This window comes from Anopheles merus, chromosome X, assembly GCF_017562075.2.
Source record: "Anopheles merus strain MAF chromosome X, AmerM5.1, whole genome shotgun sequence".
Classification (NCBI taxonomy): domain Eukaryota; kingdom Metazoa; phylum Arthropoda; class Insecta; order Diptera; family Culicidae; genus Anopheles; species Anopheles merus.
Window position 1 is genome coordinate 23,194,888 of NC_054081.1, and position 24,259 is coordinate 23,219,146.

General features: G+C 41.3%; 1 protein-coding gene across 8 annotated transcripts in view; it reads right to left on the minus strand.

Annotated features, from left to right (window-relative positions):
• Positions 1-369: 369 nt before the first annotated feature.
• Positions 370-24,259, minus strand: part of LOC121603565 (transcription factor kayak) — a 58,188-nt gene continuing 34,298 nt past the window's right edge. For all 8 annotated transcript variants that reach the window (XM_041932480.1, XM_041932527.1, XM_041932497.1 and 5 more), the window contains 2 exons: positions 3,361-4,280; positions 370-1,242 (listed from right to left, as the gene is read on the minus strand). In XM_041932480.1, the coding sequence (XP_041788414.1) occupies positions 870-1,242; positions 3,361-4,280 (1,293 nt within the window). In that variant the 3' untranslated portion in view covers positions 370-869. The remainder of the gene's footprint in view (positions 1,243-3,360; positions 4,281-24,259) is intronic.

Below are 24,259 nucleotides of genomic sequence, written 5' to 3' on the forward strand. Positions count from 1 at the left end.
ACTTACTGAACATCTTTCAATATGACATTTCATACCGTCCAATTCTTCCAAATTTAACTATCGATTGACGGACTAATCAAAATGATCGAACTCAAGGTAAAATTTCCGGTATGTAACATTATAAGTCATTGAAAGCCAAGCTCAATTCACTAGTGGGTACAGGCAGGCCTTGACCGACACCGGTTGTTGTGCCAAAGAAGAAGAAGAACATTAACATTGTTTCTACATGACAATGGTCATTTCCATTTTAAAATTGGAACGATTATTATAAAAAAAGTTGTTGTTTTTACCAGTACAACGCTTGCTAAGAGTACAACCATGTTCAAGAAGGACGTTTTGAAATGAATCAGTTATTAATCAGTTTGTCTGACATGGCATTATTTGTTCGTAAAGCATTACGAAGTTTTTGGTGCTTGGTGAAATGTTGGTGAATTTGTCGAGTACGTTAGCCTCGATAATTTTTCAGCCGTAAAGGCTCTTGTACCATCCCCAGAATATCCCTAATTATTTTGATTTATATGAGGAACGATTCATCAAGAAGCGACATTTCTCTTGCTTTGTTGTTTTGATCGTTTGAATATGAATTATTTTGTTTTAAAAATGTTATAATGTCATAATATCGTTGCAAAAATCCTGTATTCTCCTGATCAACAGCTTACGATGATTTAATAAATTTGGCCCTCAACCACAACGGTTTGCCGATCGTTGACATACACTCTTAACGATCATTCGTTTAACGAAGGTCTAGGGTCTAGGACTAGTCCTTAAAATTAACAAATGAACTCGATGCGTTCGCGATGCCAATGTCCAGCAATTTTAACGACTGTTAATTTTTAACCATTTCTTTCGAGATGCCGGCTTATATTGCACTATAGACTACATAGTTTCGATGGTTCTGTACTGGTTGGTGTTATAAGCTCCAAGGGATTTCGATTAGATGGAAAACTGATCGGGGCTGCTATCGGTGTTAATCCCGTACCACCCTCCATCAGACTATCGAAGTTAAACAGTCCACTCGATGGTGTCGACATTCCAACCGGTCCTCCAGCGTCAATTCTAGCGATTAATGGATATTGTGCAGCTGACTTTACATCTAAGCTATCTGGACGTGTCGGGCGACTACCACTTGCTTCAGTTGATGGTTTGGTAGCAGCGAAACCAACGCCTGCGAGGGGAATGAAGCCACTGCTAGTCGGTGTCGGCGTCTCAAGACTCTCGGTGTGTGTATTTGAAATTTTTAGTCTGAAAATAAGAAAAGAATTATTCGTTATTACTCAATATTGTCATGTACGTTTGACGGGTCAGAGCTGGACTATTGGCTAGCAATATATCAGCTTTTGAACTAGACAATATAACTACCAAATAAATCGAAATCGAATTTATAATAAAAAATATTAACCATTGAAAAAAAATACGAAAAAGTCCTTTGACAGCGGTTTAGTTCTAGTACGCCATTAAATCCATGCACATGAATAATGTATAATTAAGTAGTCAATTTAATCACAAGGCTACGTATCGCAGAAGAATGAAGTTTATGCTAATATAAGCCGGCATCCCAAATAAATTAACACATATTAATAGTCGTTTAAAGTTCATTTTGGTTTAACCGGCTTCATTTGTTGTTCATTCTTGTTGAATTGCTGAATCTGCGATAGCGTAGATTGCTCGATAGCGTATATAAGCAAACACAGGGAATAAATTCGATCAGTATAAATAAACGACTGTTAATTTGTATCACATACGCTCTTGACGATCGTTTGTTTAACGACGGCCTAGGACCAGTCGATAAAATTAACAAATGAACTCGATGCGTTCGCGATGCCAAATTGGAGAAATTTATAACGACTTCGATGAATAGCGGTCTAAAAGAACATTGATGGTGAAGTGGGTGGTGGGAGGATAAAAATATCAGGTTAGGATTCTTCTTCTTCTTTTGGCTCAACATCCGTTGTCGGTCAAAGCCTGCCGTTCCCACTTGAGGGGTTGGCTTTCAGTGACCTATGTATTACTCCCCATAGCAGGATTGTCAGTCCTCCGTATGTTCGATGCTTTCTTCTCTATCATTTGGGAAATTACATTTCCAATGCTTATTACTGGTCGTATAGTTTATTTTATACAAAAAAAAACCATCGAATTTTTCCCAAATAACGCCGCACGAAATGTACTTTTTTTCCCATATATTCAAGCAAATTAATCTAAAACGAATTGGACGTCATCTTCATCCAATAGAAAAAGCATAAAAAAATAAACCTCACAGTCGAATTTAAAGGGCTTGTTCTAAAAACCCCTTTAAACTGGTGCAGCTTAAGGGATGTTTAAGGTGCCAGTTTAAGAATAATAGTTCAAAACCTCGATTTTAGAACTCGAAAATGTCAATTGGGTTGCGACTTTTTTGTCGATTTCTTAGCCATTTTATAGTTAAAAAGTACCTTTTTTTCAAAATAATGTAATGAAAAATGTGCCTTCATTTTTCAACAAAACCCAAAACATTGAATGTAAAATGGGTTCCACACCATCGTCAGTCGATAGAAGAACGTCTAATTTACGAATACACACAATCTTGACGCATTCAACACATTTGATTATACACAAATCCACAATTTAAGGCGTAACGAGTACTATTCCAGCAGATTTGGAATAATTTCGAGCAAATGACACTTGGGATACGAGCCCGCACAATGCTCGAGTTTGATTTGGTGTATCCAGCCTATCGCCCTTTTTTCATCTTCTTCTATATGGTGTAAAGTCCTACGCGGACATGCCAGCCTATACAGGCTTTCGAGACTAAATTCATTACCCACGCAGCCGGATAGTTAATCCTTGCTACGGGGGGACGGTCCATTCTAGACTTGAACCCGTGACGGGCATGTTATTGAGTCGGTCGAGTTGACGACTGTACCACGGGACCGCCTCTGTTTCTAGGCTGACATTTCGATGGTATCCCTTTGAGGTCCCATCTCGAAATGCTCCGCCGCCAGCACATCGTTGCCAACAGACTTATTGTTCTTAAGCTCCTTGATGGTGCTGGTAATCTCATCCAGAGATGGCGGAGGCACCTCATCGTCTTTACCGGATCTCTCGAGGCCAACAAGAGATAAAGAAATGTTTAGTTTTTTTTTCTAATATTTACAACATTGTTATTCATTCACATTTACATACAAATAAACAAGAAGTACTATTTACAACACGTTATCAAAAGCAATTTGAAGCCACGCTCTAAAACATTTATTTAGATTTTTGTTCGTTTTTGGTTTCAACAAGATTCAGCTCCAGCCCATAAGGCTTCAATCGTTCAGAATTGGCAAAATATTTACTGGTGAAGGAACATATAATCATGAAATACAATGAGAATTAACTTACTTTTTAGAAACTGTGTTGTGCTCAGAAGCATTGTTGTCGAGGTGATCCTGCATCTGCGTTGCGCGTAGATTTTGCCGCTGAAGAATAAATTCTTCATCCGGTTCGGTTTTAATTTTTGGCAATACAAAGGTTGCAATGTTCTCGAGTTCAGTTGGTTTTAAGTCGATGGGACTATGGCGAGCCTGTAGGCGACAGTGCGCACGATGCGATTCAAGCAAAAACTCAAGATCATCCTTCTCTTGTTGTAGTTGTTGGATTTCCTGAGCTAATGATTGGCGCTTTTTCTCTAGTTGATCCGTTTCGTCAACAAGTTCGTTTGTGTGATCCTCGCGACGCCTACGACACCTGGCTGCTGCTTGTTTATTTCGCTCTCGTCTAATCCGTCGTTTTTCCTCTTCTTCTGGAGTGAGATTTGAGGGCTTGTGTGGACGTCGACCACCAACATTTCGTCGTCCTCCGCTACCATTTCGTACAGAAGGGCCCGAGGTCCTCCTAGTTGTAATCCCGATTGCGAATGAATTCACTGCTTCCGAAAGCCCCGTCTCCAATTTCACATTATCATCTGAATTACTCGTTGCAAAAGTAGATCGGGAGGCTCGAGTTTCAAAAGATGGTTGGTCCATTGATGCAGAAGATTTTGAGTCCAAATCATCACCGGTATAGCCATGTGATCCAGATACGTGCCACGAGCCGTTGGAGGTTGAGCTGAGTGATTCCTGACTTACGCCGCCATCCTGGCTATGATCCTCCATTGGGTAAGAAGGTGGCACGAATCCTGCTTGGTATGGTAAATTAATTTGTGTGGCATTCGTTGCTTCTATGAACGTTTGTTCAATGTTTTTTAAGGTGGTGGGTGTCAATGTTGGAGTAGTACGTGTCGGCACACCACTGTGCACACCAATACCATCAAATGAAGCAAACTGAAAATAAAAGCAAAAAAAACATACATGAAATAGCATCTTTGCAGAACCAACCAATTCAATGCTTTGATAACAGACTTAACAACCACGGTGCCCCTATATCGACGAGATCACTTATTCCCGGTTGACGTGAATGCACAAAACATGAACGTGAATTGAGATGGCTGGAAATCAAATTGTGGGCGTCCAGTCACCATTTTTCAACTTCAATTTTAATTTGAATTTATAAAATATAATTCTCTACTTACTACGTTTAACAATATGATTTCTTAAACGACGAAATCTCATGCTATCCTATTCTAAGTATAGTAATCATAGTCATATAAAACGCACAAATATTTGAATTTTAATTTTGTTTTACTTTTTTTAATTAGAATGTCATCCAGCTGATAAAGATTCTTTACTGACAATGGTGCTCTTCACGATTCTAGTCAGGTTTTTATATGGAGTTTGACAGTTGGAGGCTGAAATCATGTAAACACTCCATACAAAACCACACACAAAGCTAGCCAGTAATTTTCAGTCTAGATTATTCTAGCCTAAGCTAGGATTCGATTCGAGTACCTGCTCGAAAAAATTGCAAAACAATGTGATGTTTATATTTATCCCAAAGTGCATTAAAGAGATCAAGAGAATATAGAATCAAAGTGTATGTAGTTCAGGTGGTCTCATAGCATGTTTTTTATAATTAAATTTGAACATCAAATCATAAAAATCAGCTTTCTACATTCATAAACCTTGAGATAAGCCCACCAGTATATTATACCCACTTAGATAGCTGCTCGAAATCTGCTATACAATGCAAACAGCTGACAGACTAAAATTTCAGCCTATGAACTTAAAACGGAAAATGCACTAACGTAAGCGTTCTTCAAGCGCTTGAATCTGTAACTACCTGTGACCCGAACATCAAACAGCCTAGCAATATACTGCATTCATTTCAAGTCACCCTTTGCTGGATTCCTGGTCACACAAGTATTTCTTCTTCTTCTTCTTCGGCTCTAGAACCGTAGTCGATCAAGTTCTGCCTGTATCATTAGTGGGGTTGGCTGTCAATGACTTATGGATAACCCTGTATAGCAGGATAGTCAGTCCTACGTACAGCGTCACGATCCATTAAATGCTTGAACCCAGGACGGACATGGTAAGTCGTACGAGTTGACTACTGTACCACGAGACCGGATTACACAAGTATGTAGGGAAACAAAATAGCAACAAGCCAATGCAGAACGTAACAACCGGTTTGCTACCAGAACACCTTTCCACGTCGTGGCTTCATTTGACATAGGAAACTTAGCTTTCAAGAAAATATTTGATTACCCGATTGAACGATGCGTATTTTTAGAATAATTTGCTCAACATCTCTATGAAAAAACCGATTCAATAATAACACGTTTCTAAAATCGTCTAACCCAACTATATAAAAAAATCTTCATGCTACATACCCTAGATCTTAACTGTATACTCTTTCCTAACAAGATAGAAGCGTTGGTCTTAAGTTCCATTCGTGTATTGCTGGTGTCGAAGCAAAATAATACGATGCTAGGAACTAGGGGCGCCATATGGTGTGAGCGAAGCGAAAACAATACTAAGAACTCTGTATTTGATTTGTAAAACAATGACACAATATGAACAGTGTGAAGCCTGCTCGCAAGTGGGATGAAAAGTGAAACAAAAGACAATTGTCTGCGCTAAGGCACGTGCGCGCTTTTGGTGGCCGATCGGCCTTTCTTAGAATTTCCTATGTTAAGCGACAAACCAGAGAAGTTTCGTATCACTAGCGGATGAAATCGAAAATCAGTCCATCTTTAGCACGCGACGCGATCGGTTAAAATAAATGAATTGTCACAGCAGAAAAGTCTAAGTTTTAATGTTTAAATTCAAAACAGCTGGCATAATACATAAGACGTACGATATAAGGTATTTGAAATAATAAAACAAACTAAAAACAGGTAAATGTAAATATTTTGATTATACATTATTCGTCAGTAGACAACAAAACACAAGTTAAAGACATGATTCAATATAAAATAATACCTAGAATGTAACGATATAGGGTATTTGTATATTTTAATAACAAAAATTAACGGCTTTTTTGTATCGTATTTGTCTGTATGTAAAGTGTTGCATCAAGCTATAACTAAAACGTTGATTTGAGCCATTTAAGCCACATAGGCAGTTTATAGTTCAGGGTATGATTTTTTGTGCTCCTTTAATCCCTACACCTTCTTCTTCCGCTTCCCTTTCACTTTTCTTGACGGTTTCATCAAGATATAATGATGTGAATTTTTTGATAAAAATGAAGTACCCTACCGATTTTGCTGAAATTTGTAGAGTAGATGTCTTATGGTGAAACAATTCACTCCTAAAAAAGCTTATCCATTCCGGATAAGGGGTAGTGATTAAAATTTAAAGTTTAAAATCATAGTTCTACCTAAAACACTCCATCCTCTTATTTATCCGTTGTTTCTCTTTTAATCCTTGAACATGCCATGTCTACACTTTCTGTTGAAATGCCTGAACCTTATCCTCCAGCAACGCCACCTCTTACATTTATACTCATTACAAATTTTGTACTTAATATATCTCTTATTCTTATCTGGCGCAAAAACTCTTCTGTTTTAAAGGCCTGCTTACATCATCCACGGGCTAGGCATAGTGATTGATTTGAGTAAAAATGTTGTGTGTCAGGGCTATTGTTTTTGTGCAAGAATATTAGCGTTTGATTTTGTTTGCAACATCTCGAAAGATGTGTATCAAATATTGTCACTTAAATACAGGTATAAAAAAGTCATTGTACAAATACTATTATGCACCTCAATTTTCCATGTTCTTATCCCTAACGCCCATATTAATATGGGATTGTAATTGGATGGAAAAATGGATTATTCATAGAGTTATTAGCAGTTGGACCTGCTCAGTCAAATCTGCTAATAACTCAATGAGTAACCCATGTTTCGGATTGAATTTTGCTGCGGAGCAAAGATAAATTTCTATTCTTTGTTAAACAACATAATTGGACGGCTCCAGCTAACATCCCCTGTGAAAAGATTTCATATAATGCAGCGGTCGACAAAGTCCGGCCCGCCACAACATTCAATCCGGCCCGCGAAAGGATTTGACTGATTTTGAAAGATGGGAAAAAAACGATTCGTACACGAATTACTTAAGATCTTGTAGTATACCATATTAAACCATCCTACTTTTTCAATTTTAATTTAAGTACTATGGAATGACGGACTGTTCAGTATATTCGAGCTCGAGGTCAATATCCCCGTAAATTTTGCATGATAATGCAAAAAACTTTAAAACTTTAAAGTGCAGTTTGTCGCTTGAGCTTTGTGACTTGTCGGAGCTGGTTTTAATTAAACTCTACAAGTTTCAATCAACCATGGTTTGGGGTTCGATTTGCACCGCCACCGTATACCTGATAACGACTATGACGAAAATATGGCAATTTCGGCTGGCTGTAGAAAAAAAACTAGGAAAGATAATTTCTTTACTTTTACATCTGTTGAAAGGGAAGTATTTCAGATTACTTGCACAAATAAGACTTAGCGAATTGCCTTTCGTCAGTTATTAGGAATTTTCACCATGGTAGACGGAGGCATGCCTGATTTAAGTTCTACCTTCGATTTTCATCAATTCATTACATTACATTAATTAATTACATTAACATTACATTAATTATTTCTTGAATTAATTTACCTAAGAATACATGTGCTCAACTCATGCATAGACCGAGTCCCTAATACTGAAGTCTGTTTATCCTGGTACATGGGTAAACCCATCAACTCACTTATTGCTCTGGTAGATCTTAATTACCTACGGTTATATTTTGTATTTTGTTACTTATTAGTTAAAATTCAACGGACCGCAAGTGGCCCACAGTGGATATTAATAGAAAAGCGTGTAATATTTCAAAATCATTAGCGAGAAACATTTCAACTATTTTTATTTGAGCTTTTTTGCACGCTTCAAAGCGTCTCAATGTTTGGTTACACCAACGTGAGTTAAAAATATCAGGTGGTAGAAAAGGGTATTTTAGGGGTTGCGATAGTTGATGGACTTAACGTCATTTTAAACCCGTGAAACATTGGGTTTAACACAAAAAGCATGGCAAATAGAACAGATTTCTTTGTTACTGCGAGCATTTTTATATGTCTAATGATTTTATCGAAAAAATGAGATATATTCACAAAAGATTTGAAAATTTGTTTAGTCACGAATTTTGAAATCATGTGAGTAGTAGTTCTAATCTCACTTAAATTGTCCGCGACGGTACTCGTTGAACAGTTACGTACATCACATTACATGGCGACCGTATCGATCACCGAACCTATTACAGTTCGATTCATTTGAAATAGTTTTGTTTGAAACTTTTCTGTTTGACTCGTAGAATTGCCCGGATGGATAACGGTATTTTGGTCTATATCGACACACAGTCCTTTGAGTACTACATTACGAAGTACTTCGAGTCACCTCTAAGGTGCTTCAGGTGTAGCTAAGGCGGTGTGCATGCTGGAAGAAGGTGCTGCGAATGCTCATGTGCTTGGAGAATTCAAAGTTTATGAGCCTGTGTCCGTTGTCGTTCGTCAGCTGGTGAGCGCTGAAGCTTACGATCATTGGTTTATATATCTCTTCCTGTCCGACCTGAGCATTAAGATCTTCGATAACGATTTTCACATCATGTTTTGGACAGCGGTATTCCCTCTACAGCTGCGTATATAAAGCCTACTTTTCGTCGTCGGACGGAACAGGACCCCAGCCTCCCAAGGTGCGGATTGTGCACATTAATAATGGTAAGATTTAAGAATCTACCACGAATTCTCAACCTGCACATCCGTTCGTTTATCGGCCCCGATCACTCTCTGTTGCGTTGCACCCAGCATCATAAACGCAGTACCGAGCTCACGCGTCTCTCCATCGCTGTTATAGATATTGCAGTTGCTACGGTACTGGCGCATCATCACGACTTTCCTCACATCCTCACATCCTGAAATGCTACTATTTCAAAACCACGGCCACATCGAGCGTAATACGGGTCGTCGTTACATTCGTTGAGAGAGTTTAGCAGTTCCATGTTCCGAGCTTCCAGTAGTAAGTCCTTTAACCATGAGAAGGCCTAAAACAGTGATTTTCAACCTTTTTGCAGCTTTTCTTCCCCTGTAGGGTTCAGTAAGATTTCATTACGCCCTGACAAGATCATGAGCGTGGGGAAAGCGTAGCAACCCATGATATTTTGCTATTTTTTTATCAAAATGTATATTCGCTTTTTTGTTATTAGTCATGTAATAATGATACAAACATTTTTTTAAATATACAAATATGTGAAACAGTTATTATACAATTTATATTTATAAATGTTTTTATCGATCTCCTCCAGAATTTCCACATATCGCAAAAACAATTGTCCATATAAGCGCATCTAAACATCTATTCGATAATCCATTGATCATCCATTTGCTATGTCTAGCCAACAGACTGAACACTTCCTCTGCCAGCACTTTCCGGTTAATTCACGGAAATACGGTTAATTTATTTTGAAAATGGTTTTTAGTTTGAAATGGATTAAAGTGGTTAAATAAGTTCTAAAACATCGACTCAAACTTTGTTTCCTTTCTTGACAATATATTTATGCATCAACAAAACTAAAATTAAACAATTCTTCGTGAGCTAACTTGATCGAGTCCTCGACGAATCGGCGTTTGTATACATATTTTTTAGACTAAAATAATCTAAGGTGCCTTTGTGGCTTGTTTTGCTTGTGGTATTGCATGAAGTATTAGCATGACTTCAACCGCCATGTAACAAACTCCATTTAACCGTAGAGTTGGCAACCCAATTTACACAACGTAAATAAGCAATCGGCAAACCCGAGTATTCCATGCGTTTTGATGTACAAAATTGCCGGTTTTCGTAGGTAAACAATGCTTTCTATCTTTTTATGCCGTATGTAAGTAGTGCCGACCATATATTCTCTTGTATTTAATTTATTCATTATATTTTTATGGTATGATAGAACTTACGGACCATTTGAAATTTTTCAATCGCTTGAATTTTACTCGACTGTGGTAAAGGGACTGTTGTAAACTTTAAAATAAATCTAAATAAAACACTTATAGCTTGTTGAAAATTACAATGAATGCTACAAAAATTGGAAATCATAAGTTGGAGAGTTACTGAAAATTGCAGGTCAATACAAGCAATCGATCAAATGTTATTGCAATTCAAAGTTGAAAAAATACCCAAGTTGCCAACTAAAAGGTAAAAACATCTGGCTTGTTTTCACTGGTAGTCGCTGTGAAAGCATGCTGTCAGTTATTTTCTCAGCCGATTTCTCGGTGTATGTAGAAACACTCTAAGTAAAAAAAGGGAGGCCCCATTCCCTGTTTTTGACTGCCCCTGCCCTTATCAGCTGCTTTACATTGTATAGCAGTTTTCGAGCAGCTATCGAAGTGAGCATAACCCAAGCGACGTTTCCCAAGTGACATTTTCTCGAAATGGATTTTTCCACATCACATTAATAAGTACTCGATACACCTGAAATTGTGGATTTGTTTGTGATCAAGTTTTTTTGAAGCGCCAAGATTTGGTAAGTTCGTAAATTAGGCTTTCTTCTATCAGTGGACGATGCCGTCGAGCTAATTTTTACATTCATAGCTTTGGTGTGAGATTATTTCAAATAAAATCGGTATTATTCAAATATAAAATGGGTACATGACCAACTTAAACGATAGGAAACATTAATTCCGAGCAAATCTAACAGAAAACAACGAAAAAGCCGCATCACAGTTGATTTTAAAGGACTTTTTTGAATTCCCGATTATTAGTGCTGGAAAATGTCAATTAGATCGTTCTTAATTTTTAACCATAATCTGCTCGAATGGAGCTCAAGATACCAACATTTGTGATTTCTTGTGTGATAAACCGTGTAGAAAACTTCAAAATTTTGTATGTGCGTGCGAATGAGCATTTTGTATTGGATGATGATGACGTCCAATTCATTGTAGATTCATTATCAAAAATATTTGGCGAAAAAAGAAGGCGCATTTTATACGGCGTTATTTGGTGAAAACTCGATGGTTTTTTGTATAAAAAGACTATACAACCAGTAATAAAAATTGGAAACGTTATTTCCCAAAGGATTCAGAAGAAAACATCGAAAAATACATTTCACAATCGATTTTAAAGGGCTTCTTCAAAAAGTCCCTGAAACTGATGCAGTTAAGGGAAGTTTAAAGCATCAGTTTAACCGTCATGTGTACAACCGCCTACCCGGGTAAGTTTCGCATCTTTATTCCAAAATAACTTTGGATTAAAAAATCGTATCGACATTAAATTTAAACAATGCCTCAGAAAAGATGTGTTCTACCCAAGTGCAAATAATAAAAATTATCAAAATTTTTTGTGTATTCGTCAAGCTACCAGAAAGCTTTTTTGAGAAAAAAATTTCACCCGTCCTGACAAAACGTGACGTTCAAATATGATTATAAAAAACAGGTTTTGAGACCACCTGGTCTACATACACTTTGATTCTAGATTCCACCACTAGATATTTTCAATTGGGATGAATGAAAATACGACCTTGTTTTGACATTTCTTCAAGCTGATACTCGAATCTAATTCCATTTCGGGGCACTAAGCGGGTGGTCCACCCGGGCCCCTTGTGTCCTTGAAAGTCCCCAAAATGTATCAATATCAACCAACATTACACTACAAACATTTGTAATAATATTGCGCATAAATTTCTAAAAGGGAATTTTGTTTTTGAATCAGACATTTGATGTGTCAAATTAGTTTAAGAATTGTAAAATAAAGAAAACCGCGTACAGAAAAATTGCGCATATCGAGTATGGCGTACATCGAGGAATACCTGTACCTTTATTCATGGTTTTTCAAATTCGACCAAAGGGATCCCAATAGAAATTTTCGAGTTCTAAAATCGAGGATTCGAGTTATTTTCCTTAAACTGGCACCGTAAACTTCCCTTAAACTGCACCGGATAAACAGTGCAGAGTGTACATTCTACGTGAATTAGACTGTGATTTGAAGTAATAATCATGAATTAGAATATTGAATAGAAAACAAAGCATTATGATAATTCGTATGAGTTTATTCTAAATATTGAAAAATTGCTCGAAATACGAAAAAAATAGTGAAAAATCAAATAAAACTGGAAAGCAATTAAATTAAATGAAAAAAAAACTTGTTACGAAAATGCGTCAAGATGATAATTTATTTCTAATATTTGGTGCAACGTCCTACGTGGACATGATAGACCATACAGCCCAGGTGACAACTGTTCTACATTTTTAGCTTAAACTCCTCGTGAATAGCTCGATTTAACCCATTGCCTCATATAAACGCTTGTAAACATGGGTGTGTGAGTGAACAACGATGTGTTGAAGCGTTGAAGTTTATGTAAGAACTTCGGTAGAAGCCGGACAAACAAGAAGCTTGCAGTTTCGTCCTCAGTTTACAACAACCAAAACACTGAGTAAGAAGAAATTAACGACCTATCTAGGAGTATCAGAATAGCGGAGAAACGCATGGACCAACAAAACAACATGAAAAGTGTTTTATAATAAACTTTTTGTTTGATATGGATTGAAGAGTACGAATGTTTTGTTTTGGGTCGGTAGCTTGTGCACAACGTGATGACAACTCTCAAAATGGCACCAGAAAAAACGCTTCACTCTGACGTTTCAACTGTTATAACGTTTGTTGTGCGTTTGTGTGTGTGTGTGTGTGTGTGTGTGTGTGTGTGTGTGTGTGTGTGTGTGTGTGTGTGTGTGTGTGTGTGTGTGTGTGTGTGTTTTTTTTTTTGTTTTACAAGGAGGGGGAATCTTCGAAAGACTCCCGTTGTCGCACGGGTGTTGACATGGGATTCTTACCCAGTAAACCCCCTCCTTTGGCCATATACCCTTCCCCATGGGTTCACCTTTCGGTATGCTTCTTGGGGAAGGGCTTATGCATTAGCATTTCATCCTCGCTACTGCACGATGAGCCAAAGTTCGCGAGACAGATTCGACAGTTATCACGCGAACACAAAACGGTCATGACGACGACGCGAAACACCAGGCACTAAACGACACTTTTTCCGCCGCGCACTCACGTGTTCACTAACACATACACTCACGACGAATTTAAATATCGCCGAGCTGCTGGTCTTGCTTCCATTTTTGGTGCAGCTTGGTCAGAATCAGACGCATTGTTGTTGCCGCTGCCTCCCATGAGTCGGTGTGCTGCAGCATGGCTTGTACCAGGTTAGAACGGCCCACCTCTACTCTGCAACTCTCGTTCAACTGCAGGCGTTCCTCGGCGAATCGGGGGCAGTGGAACATGACGTGGTCTACCGTCTCATCCTCATCCTTGCACACAGGGCACCGAGATGAAGAGGCGCGATTGAACCTGTGCAGATAGCTTCTAAAACAGCCGTGGCCGGAAAGAACCTGGGTGACAAAGTAGTCCACATCACCATGTTTCCTGTCTAGCCATGCTGCAACGTCGGGGATCAGCAAGTAGGTCCATCTTCCGTTCAACGAGTTACTCCACTCGTTCTGCCATTGCCGCATCGATGCTTGCCTTGAGGCTTTCTTGGCAGTCTCGGTGAAAGATTCCCCCGCACGCGATTTCCGGAAGTTCTTCGAGTCCTCCTCGAGGGTGATGCGAAGAGGCATCATGCTCGCAATAACGCATACCGCTTCGTACGAAATGGTACGGTACGCGCTAGCAACACGCATGGCCAACTTCCTGTGCACCTTATTCACGGTGTTCTGGTGCTGCTTCTCCTGTAGTATATGCGCCCAAACCGGCGCTCCGTACCTCAACACCGAGATGGCGCAGTTAGCATGAAGGCGCCTAATGCTGCTACTCGGTCCGCCAATGTTTGGAGTGAATGCCGCTAGTGCATTTATTGCTTTCATGGCCTTCTTGCAGGCTTCCTCGAGGTGGCTCTTAAATTTCAGTCGGTCATCAATGACTACCCCAAGATACTTCAGCGATCTGGTAGACTCGACTTGTACAGTTCCTGCCATTATCGATGCTTTTTGGGGCACCTTGTGACTGCTGATGACGATGAACTCAGTCTTCGCATGCGCAATCTCTAGCTTTGCATCCCGCATCCACCGGTCAATCCGACCGACTGCGTCGGTGGCAAGCATCTCTACCTCCTCAATAGACACGGCTGAGACAGTAATAGCGATGTCGTCTGCAAAACCAGTGATTTCGACACCAGGAGGGAGGGCGAGGGTCAGTACTCCATCATACATGACGTTCCACAGGGTGGGACCAAGCACTGATCCCTGGGGTACGCCTGCGGTGATGGTTTTTGTTTTCACTCCTTCCGCCGTATCATACTGCAACACGCGACCGTCAAGATAATTCCTCAACAGCCTGCACAAGTGCGGGGGAATCTTCATGCGCTCTACCGCTGCCGCGATTGCCTCCCAACTAGCACTGTTGAAGGCATTCTTCACGTCGATGGTGATGAGCGCACAGTATCGGGCTCCACATCGCTTCCGTTGAAACGCCGCATTACCTTTTTCCAGCACCGCCAGTATCGCGTCCACTGTAGATCGTTTTTTCCGGAAGCCAAATTGACGGTCAGACAGACCGTGTGGTCCCTCAGTGTATTTTGTAAGGCGGTCGAAAATCACCATCTCTTGCACTTTGGCCAGGTTATCCACAAGCCCCAAGGGCCTCAAAGCTGAAGGGTGGCCAGGCGGCTTACCTGGCTTTGGTATCAAGACTAATTTCTGTCTGTTCCACATAGACGGAAACTGGCCGGTAGTCAGGGTGTTCATTAGCACGTTTCTGAACACATCAGGGTATGCCAACATAGCAGCCTTGATCGCCATATTGGGGATGCCATCTATCCCAGGAGCTTTGCCACATTTTAATCGATTAGCCAGGTTAATAATCTCCTGTCTCGTTACAGGCACAGGGTCAGTCTCTGGCGTGTTGATCGTAGGACTGAGGTTCGGTGGTGCATGTGTTGGAAACAGGATTTCAATAATGCTCTTCAGCTTTACAGGACACTGTTCTACAGGTTCCGAAGACTTTACCTTGTTCATGAGTGTATTGAAGGCAAGTCCCCAGGGCTTCCGAGCGATTTCGTCGCATAGCTTGAGGAAGTGTTGCCTTTTACTGGCTTTAATCGCTCTTTTAAGATCTGACCTAGCCGCAATGTATACGATCCTGAGTTGCTGTTTGACTTCAGGGCATCTCTCTCGCTGCATTTTGCGCCGTGCTGCTACGCATTCAGCCCGTTGTCTTTTAATCGACGCGTTCCACCAGTACACAGGTGGTCGTCGTCCGTTAGGAGGTTTTCTTCTTGGCATAGCGCCATCACAGGCTTTGGTAAGGGCTATCATGATTTGGGAGGCGCTGACGGCTTCGCCGAAATCTCCGAAAGCTAAGAGCTCCTTAAATAAATCCTCATTGAAGGATTCGGTTTTCCAGCCTCTACCACCAACTCGGGACCCATGCGCTGATGATGATGTTAGCCTATGCCCTTGGATGATGGCGTATCTGACAACATTATGGTCGCTGAGTGTGAGTGCATCACTAACTCGCCAGTTTAATCTCTCCGAGAAGGTGGGACTGCAGAGCGTAATATCAACGATTGATGTCCTCTCGTTTCTGTTGAACGTGGGGGTTGTGCCGGTATTTCCCAGCGTTACTCCCAGCCGGGCGAAGCTTTCGAGAACAGCATCACCTCTGCTATTAGTTCGCTTGCTCCCCCATTCAACAGCCCAGGCATTGAAATCACCGGCAATTACAAGTGGTCTATGCCCATCCAGCTCTGCTATGAGGTTGTCTAACATAACATGGAACCTCTCTAGCTCCCAACTTGGGGGAGCATAACAGCTGCAGAAAAACACTCCATTTACTTCAGCTATGCAGAAACCCTCGAAGGTGTTTGATACTACCCGTTGTATTGGGTACCTGCCTGTCACCCATATTGCAGCGTTCCCAGTCTTATCTGCCACTCAGCTACTAGAGTCTGTTGGAGCGCTGTATGGCTCAGAGACTATGGCAATATCTCCTATCTCTTCCACCATCACCTGGCTCAGTAGTGCCTGTGCCTCTTCACAATGGTTTAGGTTTATCTGGACTACTTCCATGGTGCTGTTTTCTTAGCCGCCGGACAGAGTGCTCCGCTAGAGTGATGCGCGTTGGATCCATCTGGACAAAGCACACATCGTGGTGGCTGACGACACGTAGCAGCGAAGTGCCCTTTTTCCCCGCAGCGCAGGCAGCAGTCCCTTCTGTCTGGCCCACAGCAGTCCTGAGAAATGTGGTCGGTTTGCCAGCAGCGGTAACATCTTCTGCTCGGTATATTTATACGCACCGGGCAGACTGACCAACCGATTTGCACTTTTCCTGCTCCTGTAACCACCGACACTAGCTTTACCGGGAGTTTCACTAGAGCGGTCTGCATACCAGAGAAGGAAGGCTTCATCGTTACCTCGACTTTATAGCCTTCGAGGCCAGTTATCTGGTTTCTCAAATCCCTCTCTACGTCAGATGCTTCCGTTTCTTCGTCGATGAAACGAATTTCTACTGTCTCCATTTGTCCCAAAGACTTTACGTTGCCAGCTTCACCAATGGCTTGTTGGATCTTTCCGGAAAAGCTTTCGCACTCCGTTTGATCACTTTTCTTAAGCTCAAATAGCAATCCTCCATTTTTAGTGCTTCTTATTCGAGCAACTTGTTTGCCGAACGACTGAAGCTCAGGGTCAGCTTTAAGCTTGCGGAGGATGTCTTTGTGCGTTGATACTTCAGTGGTCTCAACTAGGATTGCCTCCGTTTTTGGACGTCGCGGTACGGGTTTAACTGGGCCGTTGTGTTCACTCGCTCTTGTTTGCTTACCCTCCGCCATGGCTCCCATCTTCTTCTTGCGTTGGGCTTTTTTGCTGACAACCGTGCTCCATAGCTCACCGTTCTCTGAGTTTTTTCCCCCTTCGCTATACTCTGCATCTGGACGGTTACAAGAGGGAGCATCGTTTTTTGCTCGTTTAGCGTCCTCTGCTTCCTCTGGCGTTCTCACTTTCCTACTTCTCTTCCCAGTCATAGGTGTTTCTGGAGGTTCCGATTGGACCTCGCGAAGCGCCTTTTCAGCCCTCTCCGCTCGCAACTTCATAGACAACATCTCCCGTTCGATACACGATAACGCCGAGAGGATGCTCACTGACATCTTTTTGATGGGAGCATGTACATGTGTGTGTGTGTGTGTGTGTGTGTGTGTGTGGTGTGTGTGTGTGTGTGTGTGTGTGTGTGTGTGTGTGTGTGTGTGTGTGTGTGTGGTGTGTGTGTGTGTGGTGTGTGTGTGTGTGTGTGTGTGTGTTGTGTGTGTGTGTGTGTGTGTGTGTGTGTGTGTGTGTGTGTGTGTGTGTGTGTGTGTGTGTGTGTGTGTGTGTGTGTGTGTGTGTGTGTGTGTGTGTGTGTGTGTGTGTGTGTGTGTGTGTGTGTGTGTGTGTGTGTGTGTGTGCATCGGAAAGGAAGGTGTTTATGAAGGCTGAAAGACGAGTTGAGGCCCCTGTAAATGGTAACTGATGATCGGGGAGGAGGAGGGGGTACTGGCACACAGCTGTTGGGAGATTTAACAGTATATCTAAATTGCCAGCGGAGGGAGGGTGCGTCAGACGGCCAATTGCTGCCAATTGGCAGCAACAAAGTCATAACAAACTCTTTCCCGGTACGGATGGCGCTTCAAAGTTCTTTTTCTTATTATTATTCTCGTCATTACGGCCTACGCGATATGATGAATTCATTGCGCTTTCTGAATGAATTCATTGCGCTTTTTTGGTATGATTTGTGAAAATTCAAATGCTTTACCGCAATGTTTGTTAACGGATTTTTAAGCGCCACAGCAACTCATGAGCATTGTCCACACGCAAGAAAGAGATAGCGCTATGGAGGGAAAAAGCACGGACGACGGCTGACAGCAATTGGCCGTCTGACGCACCAACACTTCCAAACCTTCGACAGCGCGCTCAGGCGAGGGGTATGAGGCAGAGCCATCATATGAATTCATTGCGCTTTTTTGGTATGATTTGTGAAAATTCAAATGCATTACCGCAATGTTTGTTAACGGATTTTTAAGCGCCACAGCAACTCATGAGCATTGTCCACACGCGAGAAAGAGATAGCGCTATGGAGGGAAAAAGCACGGACGACGGCTGACAGCAATTGGCCGTCTGACGCACCAACACATCCAAACCTTCGACAGCGCGCTCAGGCGAGGGGTATGAGGCAGAGCCATGGACGGGTAGCTCGACTGGCTGCTTGACAAATTTGCCGTTGGAGAGAAAAGGAAGCCATGATAAAATTCACACAACGCCATGATTTCACCTGTCGCTTTGCGCAGCGGGGGGTTTGATAAATCTGTATTGAAACCCGCAAATTTCAAGTTGCGAATGTACGCATCTAACTGCGATATAGAACAATACAGAACACCCACGAATGTTGTAACATTTAACATTTGTAAACATATTTTAAACGTAAAACATTTCTTGTATCGCTGTGTGGTGCCAACTAGTGTGCTCATTTGTTAACAAACTCAAGTAAACAAAGCCAATTTGACAGGTGGCGAAACTACTCGATCTCTAATTAATTATAATTTATATCGACCAGTAAGTAAAATGCGTACGCGATACCAATTCGAGTAGATAAATTTATTGGTCGATATAGCCAAACCGGTGGTTAATTTTTATCGACTGGTTGCCGATAGGTGTCAATGTAACAAAAATCATTAATTTTCATTAATTAACTTAATTAACCTATAACCACATACGCGGATATTTTTTGTTGCAATGCATTTACTTATATTCATAGATTCTATTCCAAAAGTTAAAAGCTCCAAATTTTATTCTAATGTCATGTATATTGAAATAGTTGACTCGATAGTCAGGATGACATGGCTGTCTATTGAACTATTTATTGCGCCTTAAATATATTTAAGTAAAAGCCATGCATCTTTAAGTCATTATAGAAAAATAAGTAAAATTATTATAGATACATAAAATAAATTAAAACAAGTCATTTTTCGTCAAAAAAAAAAGCCTGTATTAAATAATGACCTACCCGGATGGTAATAGAAGTGTTGAATGCATTACAAAGCGGGGCACTCAGGTGCGCTTTCCGCGAGTGCGATCTCTCGTCGGCTGACGAGCACGAGCACGAGTGCCCGATGGAGATCGATTTCTCGGTACCGATCGGCATGAGAGGGAACGTAGGGATAATTTTTATGATTTTAACGAATTTTGACGTGTTACGTGCTTAAGGAACAATTGTGTTTTATTTATTTGACTCCGTATTATCGTGTTCGTATTGTGCGCGTGTTTTATAAAATCGGTTCACCACATCGAAAACGTCGGAGGATGGAGACTAGTGATATGAACCTTGGTGATACATTCGCGAATGCCGAATCACACCGATTGTCTCTAAATCGGATCAACGGAGCTGGTTCAGCGGTTCAGCCCAACGTACAAGGTGTTTTCGCTGCTCAGGACGCGGCTTTCCAAGCCCAACGAGAGGGACTGTCGGGTCAGACGCCCGGCATAGCCGCCGTCGCATCCTGCAGCACCACCGCCATCGCAGCCAGCAGCCCCACTGCCATCGCAGTTCGGCGCGTCACCAGCCATGACAACTTGCACCGATAATGCAACGATTGTGCAAATGCTGAATCTACTTCAGCAACAAATGGCTCAGCTACAACAATTCATCAACGAGTTTATGCATCACCGGCTACTAAGTCAAAGCGCAGCGCCGCCCAGTTTTCATCCCGAGCAAATAATTGATTCCCTTTCTCGTAATATTATAGAATTCCGGTACGAGAAAGATGCAGGAATCACATTTAAACAATGGTATTCGAGGTATGCGAACTTGTTTCAGAACGAAGCAGGAAGAATCGATGACCCTGCCAAAGTTCGACTGATGCTGCGGAAACTGGGTACGACCGAGCACGATCGCTTTCTATCTTTTATCCTGCCCCGTCGTCCGTCCGACTTCTCGTTCGAGGAAACGGTAGAGAAGCTATCAGCAAATCAGCTATCATCTTTTCGACGACCAGGAGACACTGCTAGGTAAGCGTTTTAAATGCTTTCAGGTGACCAAGAAGCGGACAGAGCATCACTTGGTCTACGCATGTCGCATCAACAAATCTTCAGTGGATTTCGAGCTTGGCAAGCTCATCGAAGAAGATTTTAAATGCTTGTTGTTTGTGTGCGGTTTGAGGGATGAGGACGAAGCTAATCTGAGAACGCGACTCCTGGCTCGTATTGAGGATCGAACCTGTACAACCCTTCAGCAACTGTCCACCGAGTGTCACCGTTTGGAAAATTTGAAGAGGGACAGCGCAATGATCGAGGGCCCTTTGCCGGAGCGCGTATTAACTGTCAACGCTAAAGTGGAGCGCCAACAACAGAGTTTTTTTCCGGCACAGGCATTCCTAAGAATCCATGTTGGCTATGCGGAGACCGTCACTGGATGCGAGAATGTGCTTACCACACACCGATGTGAAATGTGCTCGCGAATCAATCATAAAGAGGGTCATTGCAAAACAGCAGCCCGTCGCACGCCAAATAAGCGTTTCACCCAGCACTTAAGAACGCAAATGATCGCAGTAAACGTCCGTAATGTACAGCAGCGGCGTAAATTCGTTCCAATTGTGATAAACGGCACTCCAATCCAACTGCACGTAGGTAGTCCTAAACTAATACCCTCGCCGATGATTACTCACACATCATCGGGTGCTAACCTAACACTGGACAGGTATTTTATGGGTAGCGTTAGTGTTGCCGACCAAACCAAGATTGTCCAGATTTACGTCACTTCAGCATGCCTACTTCTTCTTGGATTGGATCTGATGGACATTTTTTCACTATGGTCATCTCCTATTGATACATTATGCTGCCAGCCCGAAGACGTACGCACTACAAATTTCGGCAATATAGATCCGCCGTCACGTCTGAAACACACGCACGCCAAGCCAGCAAAAAATTGCGTGATCGCAAGCTTGGAAACAGACGTCAAGTCGATAATGGTCAACACACAAGAGATAATGCATGTTAATTTTGCGGAGGTAACGAGGGAAACAAAAAAGGATCCGTTACTACAGATGGTCGAGCATTACATTCGCAAAGGATGGCCTGAAAACATAACGTATACAGGCGAACTGGCACGATACGGTGTTGGATGTCTTCTTTTCAGCGGTAGGGTGGTAATGCCCAGAGCACTGCAACAACGCTGTCTTCAACAATTACATAATGAACACTCAGACATCATCAGAATAAAGGCCTTAGCTCGCAGTTATTTCTATTGGCCATCCCTAGATGTACACATCGAAAACTGTGTAAAAACATGTTGAGCATTCCAAGGAGCTGCCAAACTGCCGCCCTCAAGAGATACTGCTGTGTGTACAACCAACCGCCTGAGACAGTTTTGTTCATCTGATCCGGTTTTCGCTAAACAATATACGCGCAATGGGTGGATCTGGGTAGCTGGCACAATTGTCAAACGCATCGGGACTGTTATGTACACTAGGCATGGGGAAAACGATTCTTTTCACCGAACGTGAACGAACTAGTTCGCTCACCAAAAAGAACCGAACGCGAACGACGATTCTTTCGTTCTTTATTTCATGAGGTTTTTATTCACAAAGAACGCTCGTTATCTTTTTCATTTACCCACCATAGACGCATAATGTAGCCAAAGAAGTACTCATTCTGCGGTTGAAACCAATCATTTAAAAACATTAAACACTCGGCTGTCTGGTCAACACAATCCATCGCAAAACCGACCAAAAACTAGCATGTAAAAAACTAATACGAGCAAAAATGTCTCCTGCATATATTGTACCCCATGCCTTATACACACTTAAGGATTCTATTAAAAAAAAACTACTTAAATATGGATCAACATACAACGATTATAACGACCTTCCAATTTTTCGATACCATTTTGGTAGTACTCCTTCGGTTTTGCCTCAAAATAGGCCTCAGTTTCGGCGACCACCTCTTCATTGCAGCCAATTTTTTGCAGCCCTGCGAGCATCTTTTGAGGTCTGAGAACAAGAAAAAGTCGCTGGGAGCCAGACCTGGAGAATACGGTGGGTGGGGAAGCAATTCGAAGCCCAATTCATGAATTTTTGCCATCGTTCTCAATGACTTGTGGCACGGTGCGTTGTCTTGGTGGAACAACACAACAACAAAGTTGGTTGACAAAAGACGCTCTGTCTCACAAACTAATTGACATACAGACGTCAAATTTTGACACGAATCATTTGAAGGTTGGTACTATATAAAAATAATATGCATTTAATACTAGCGCCATCAATGTGTCAGACCGGGGACTTATCAGCCAACCTGTTACGATATTTTTAATTGCGTGTTTGCTCAGCTTGATTATTACGTTTGTCGTAAATAGTTAAGGGACATCTATATGAAATACAGGCACTTTCAAATTACTATATTAAAAAAGTTAACATGCTACAAATAAGCATTACACTACTACCAACTGGGGTGTCGATTTTACCCCCATTGGCCGCAAAGGTTTTAGTGACATTTTATACTATATAGTTTACTATAAAAATTACGCCCTTTGATACTAAACTAATCAATAGTGTTTATGAAACAATACTATTAACACGGAAACTATAATTTTGTTGAATTAACGCCACAATTCCTTGAGTCCCAGTGGTAAAATCTTACATCGGCTGTCAATCAGAACCACCATCTGTTTATTTTTTTGTTTTTTAACAATCGACAGATTTCTGGTCGGTGAAATGTGACTCAAATATTCGAAACAGTTAATATACATAATGGGCCCGATTATTAAACACAAATTGTAAAGACAAGTTGTCAAAATCGGAAGATTTGTATTTTGACATCCGTTTGTGTTGTGTGTTGGAAAAATAAAATTTGACGAAACACAAACTCACAAGCATACTGCCAAGATATTATTATGAAACACAAACGGAAATCCAAAATTGTCAAACTGCTTTCCGTCAGCTTTTTGTCACGGAAAGGCGCCAATCACAGTTTGTTTGACCGACACAACACAACAATAGGGTTGTTGCTGTTGCTTTCACGACAAAATATAAGTATTTTATTTCAGAAATAATCAAATTTTATCATTTTAAACAAAAATATGTGTACTGCCATATCCAAATGGCGATATGCTGGAGATACTGGTAACGTGCTGCTGTTTTGGGTTAATTAACTGCTGTTATTTCCTTCCTCTGTTGTTCTTTGATGGTAGTCGAATGATGAAGGGCTCACGCACCCGGTTTGCGTTCAACAGCAAAGGATTCCAGCAACTTCTTCGGTGAGTGACTGCTTCAACAACCAACAGCATAGGCACATGTAATTATCACACATCTAATACTGTAACACTTTTAGGAATAACAAAGACTCGGAGGGCTTGATCTCCGCCAGAATGTCAAGGAAAATTTCCTTCGACACACGAAAATGTTTCCTAAATCTGAAATTAACTACCACCAAATGAGATATGTATAACACGGTTTGCACAAATGATCTGCATGCTGAACTCACGCTTGGTTAGAAAGCTGTAACGGGTCGAAAACACTTCGAATCAGTAGGCGCTGTTTTGCCAGATCTACCGTTGTTTCTTCTTCACTGCTGCTATCGTCCCTTACGAAGTGGGAGGCAATCATTTCGATGTTTTAAACAAGGATTGTTAGCTTGATAAACGATCGCGCCTTAAATAAACTTGTTTACGTTTTTTTTATTTTTGAACATTTTGACACATCGACAAAGGCTTTGACACAGCTTTAACGAAAGAAAAGATTTAACCGTAGAGTTGGCAACCAGATTTACACACGTAAGTTGGCAACCGGCATACCCGGGTATTCCACACGTTTTTATGCAAAAAATTAACGATTTTCATAGGTAAACAATGCTTTCTATATTTTAATGCTGTAAGCAAGTAATGCCGACCATATATTCTCT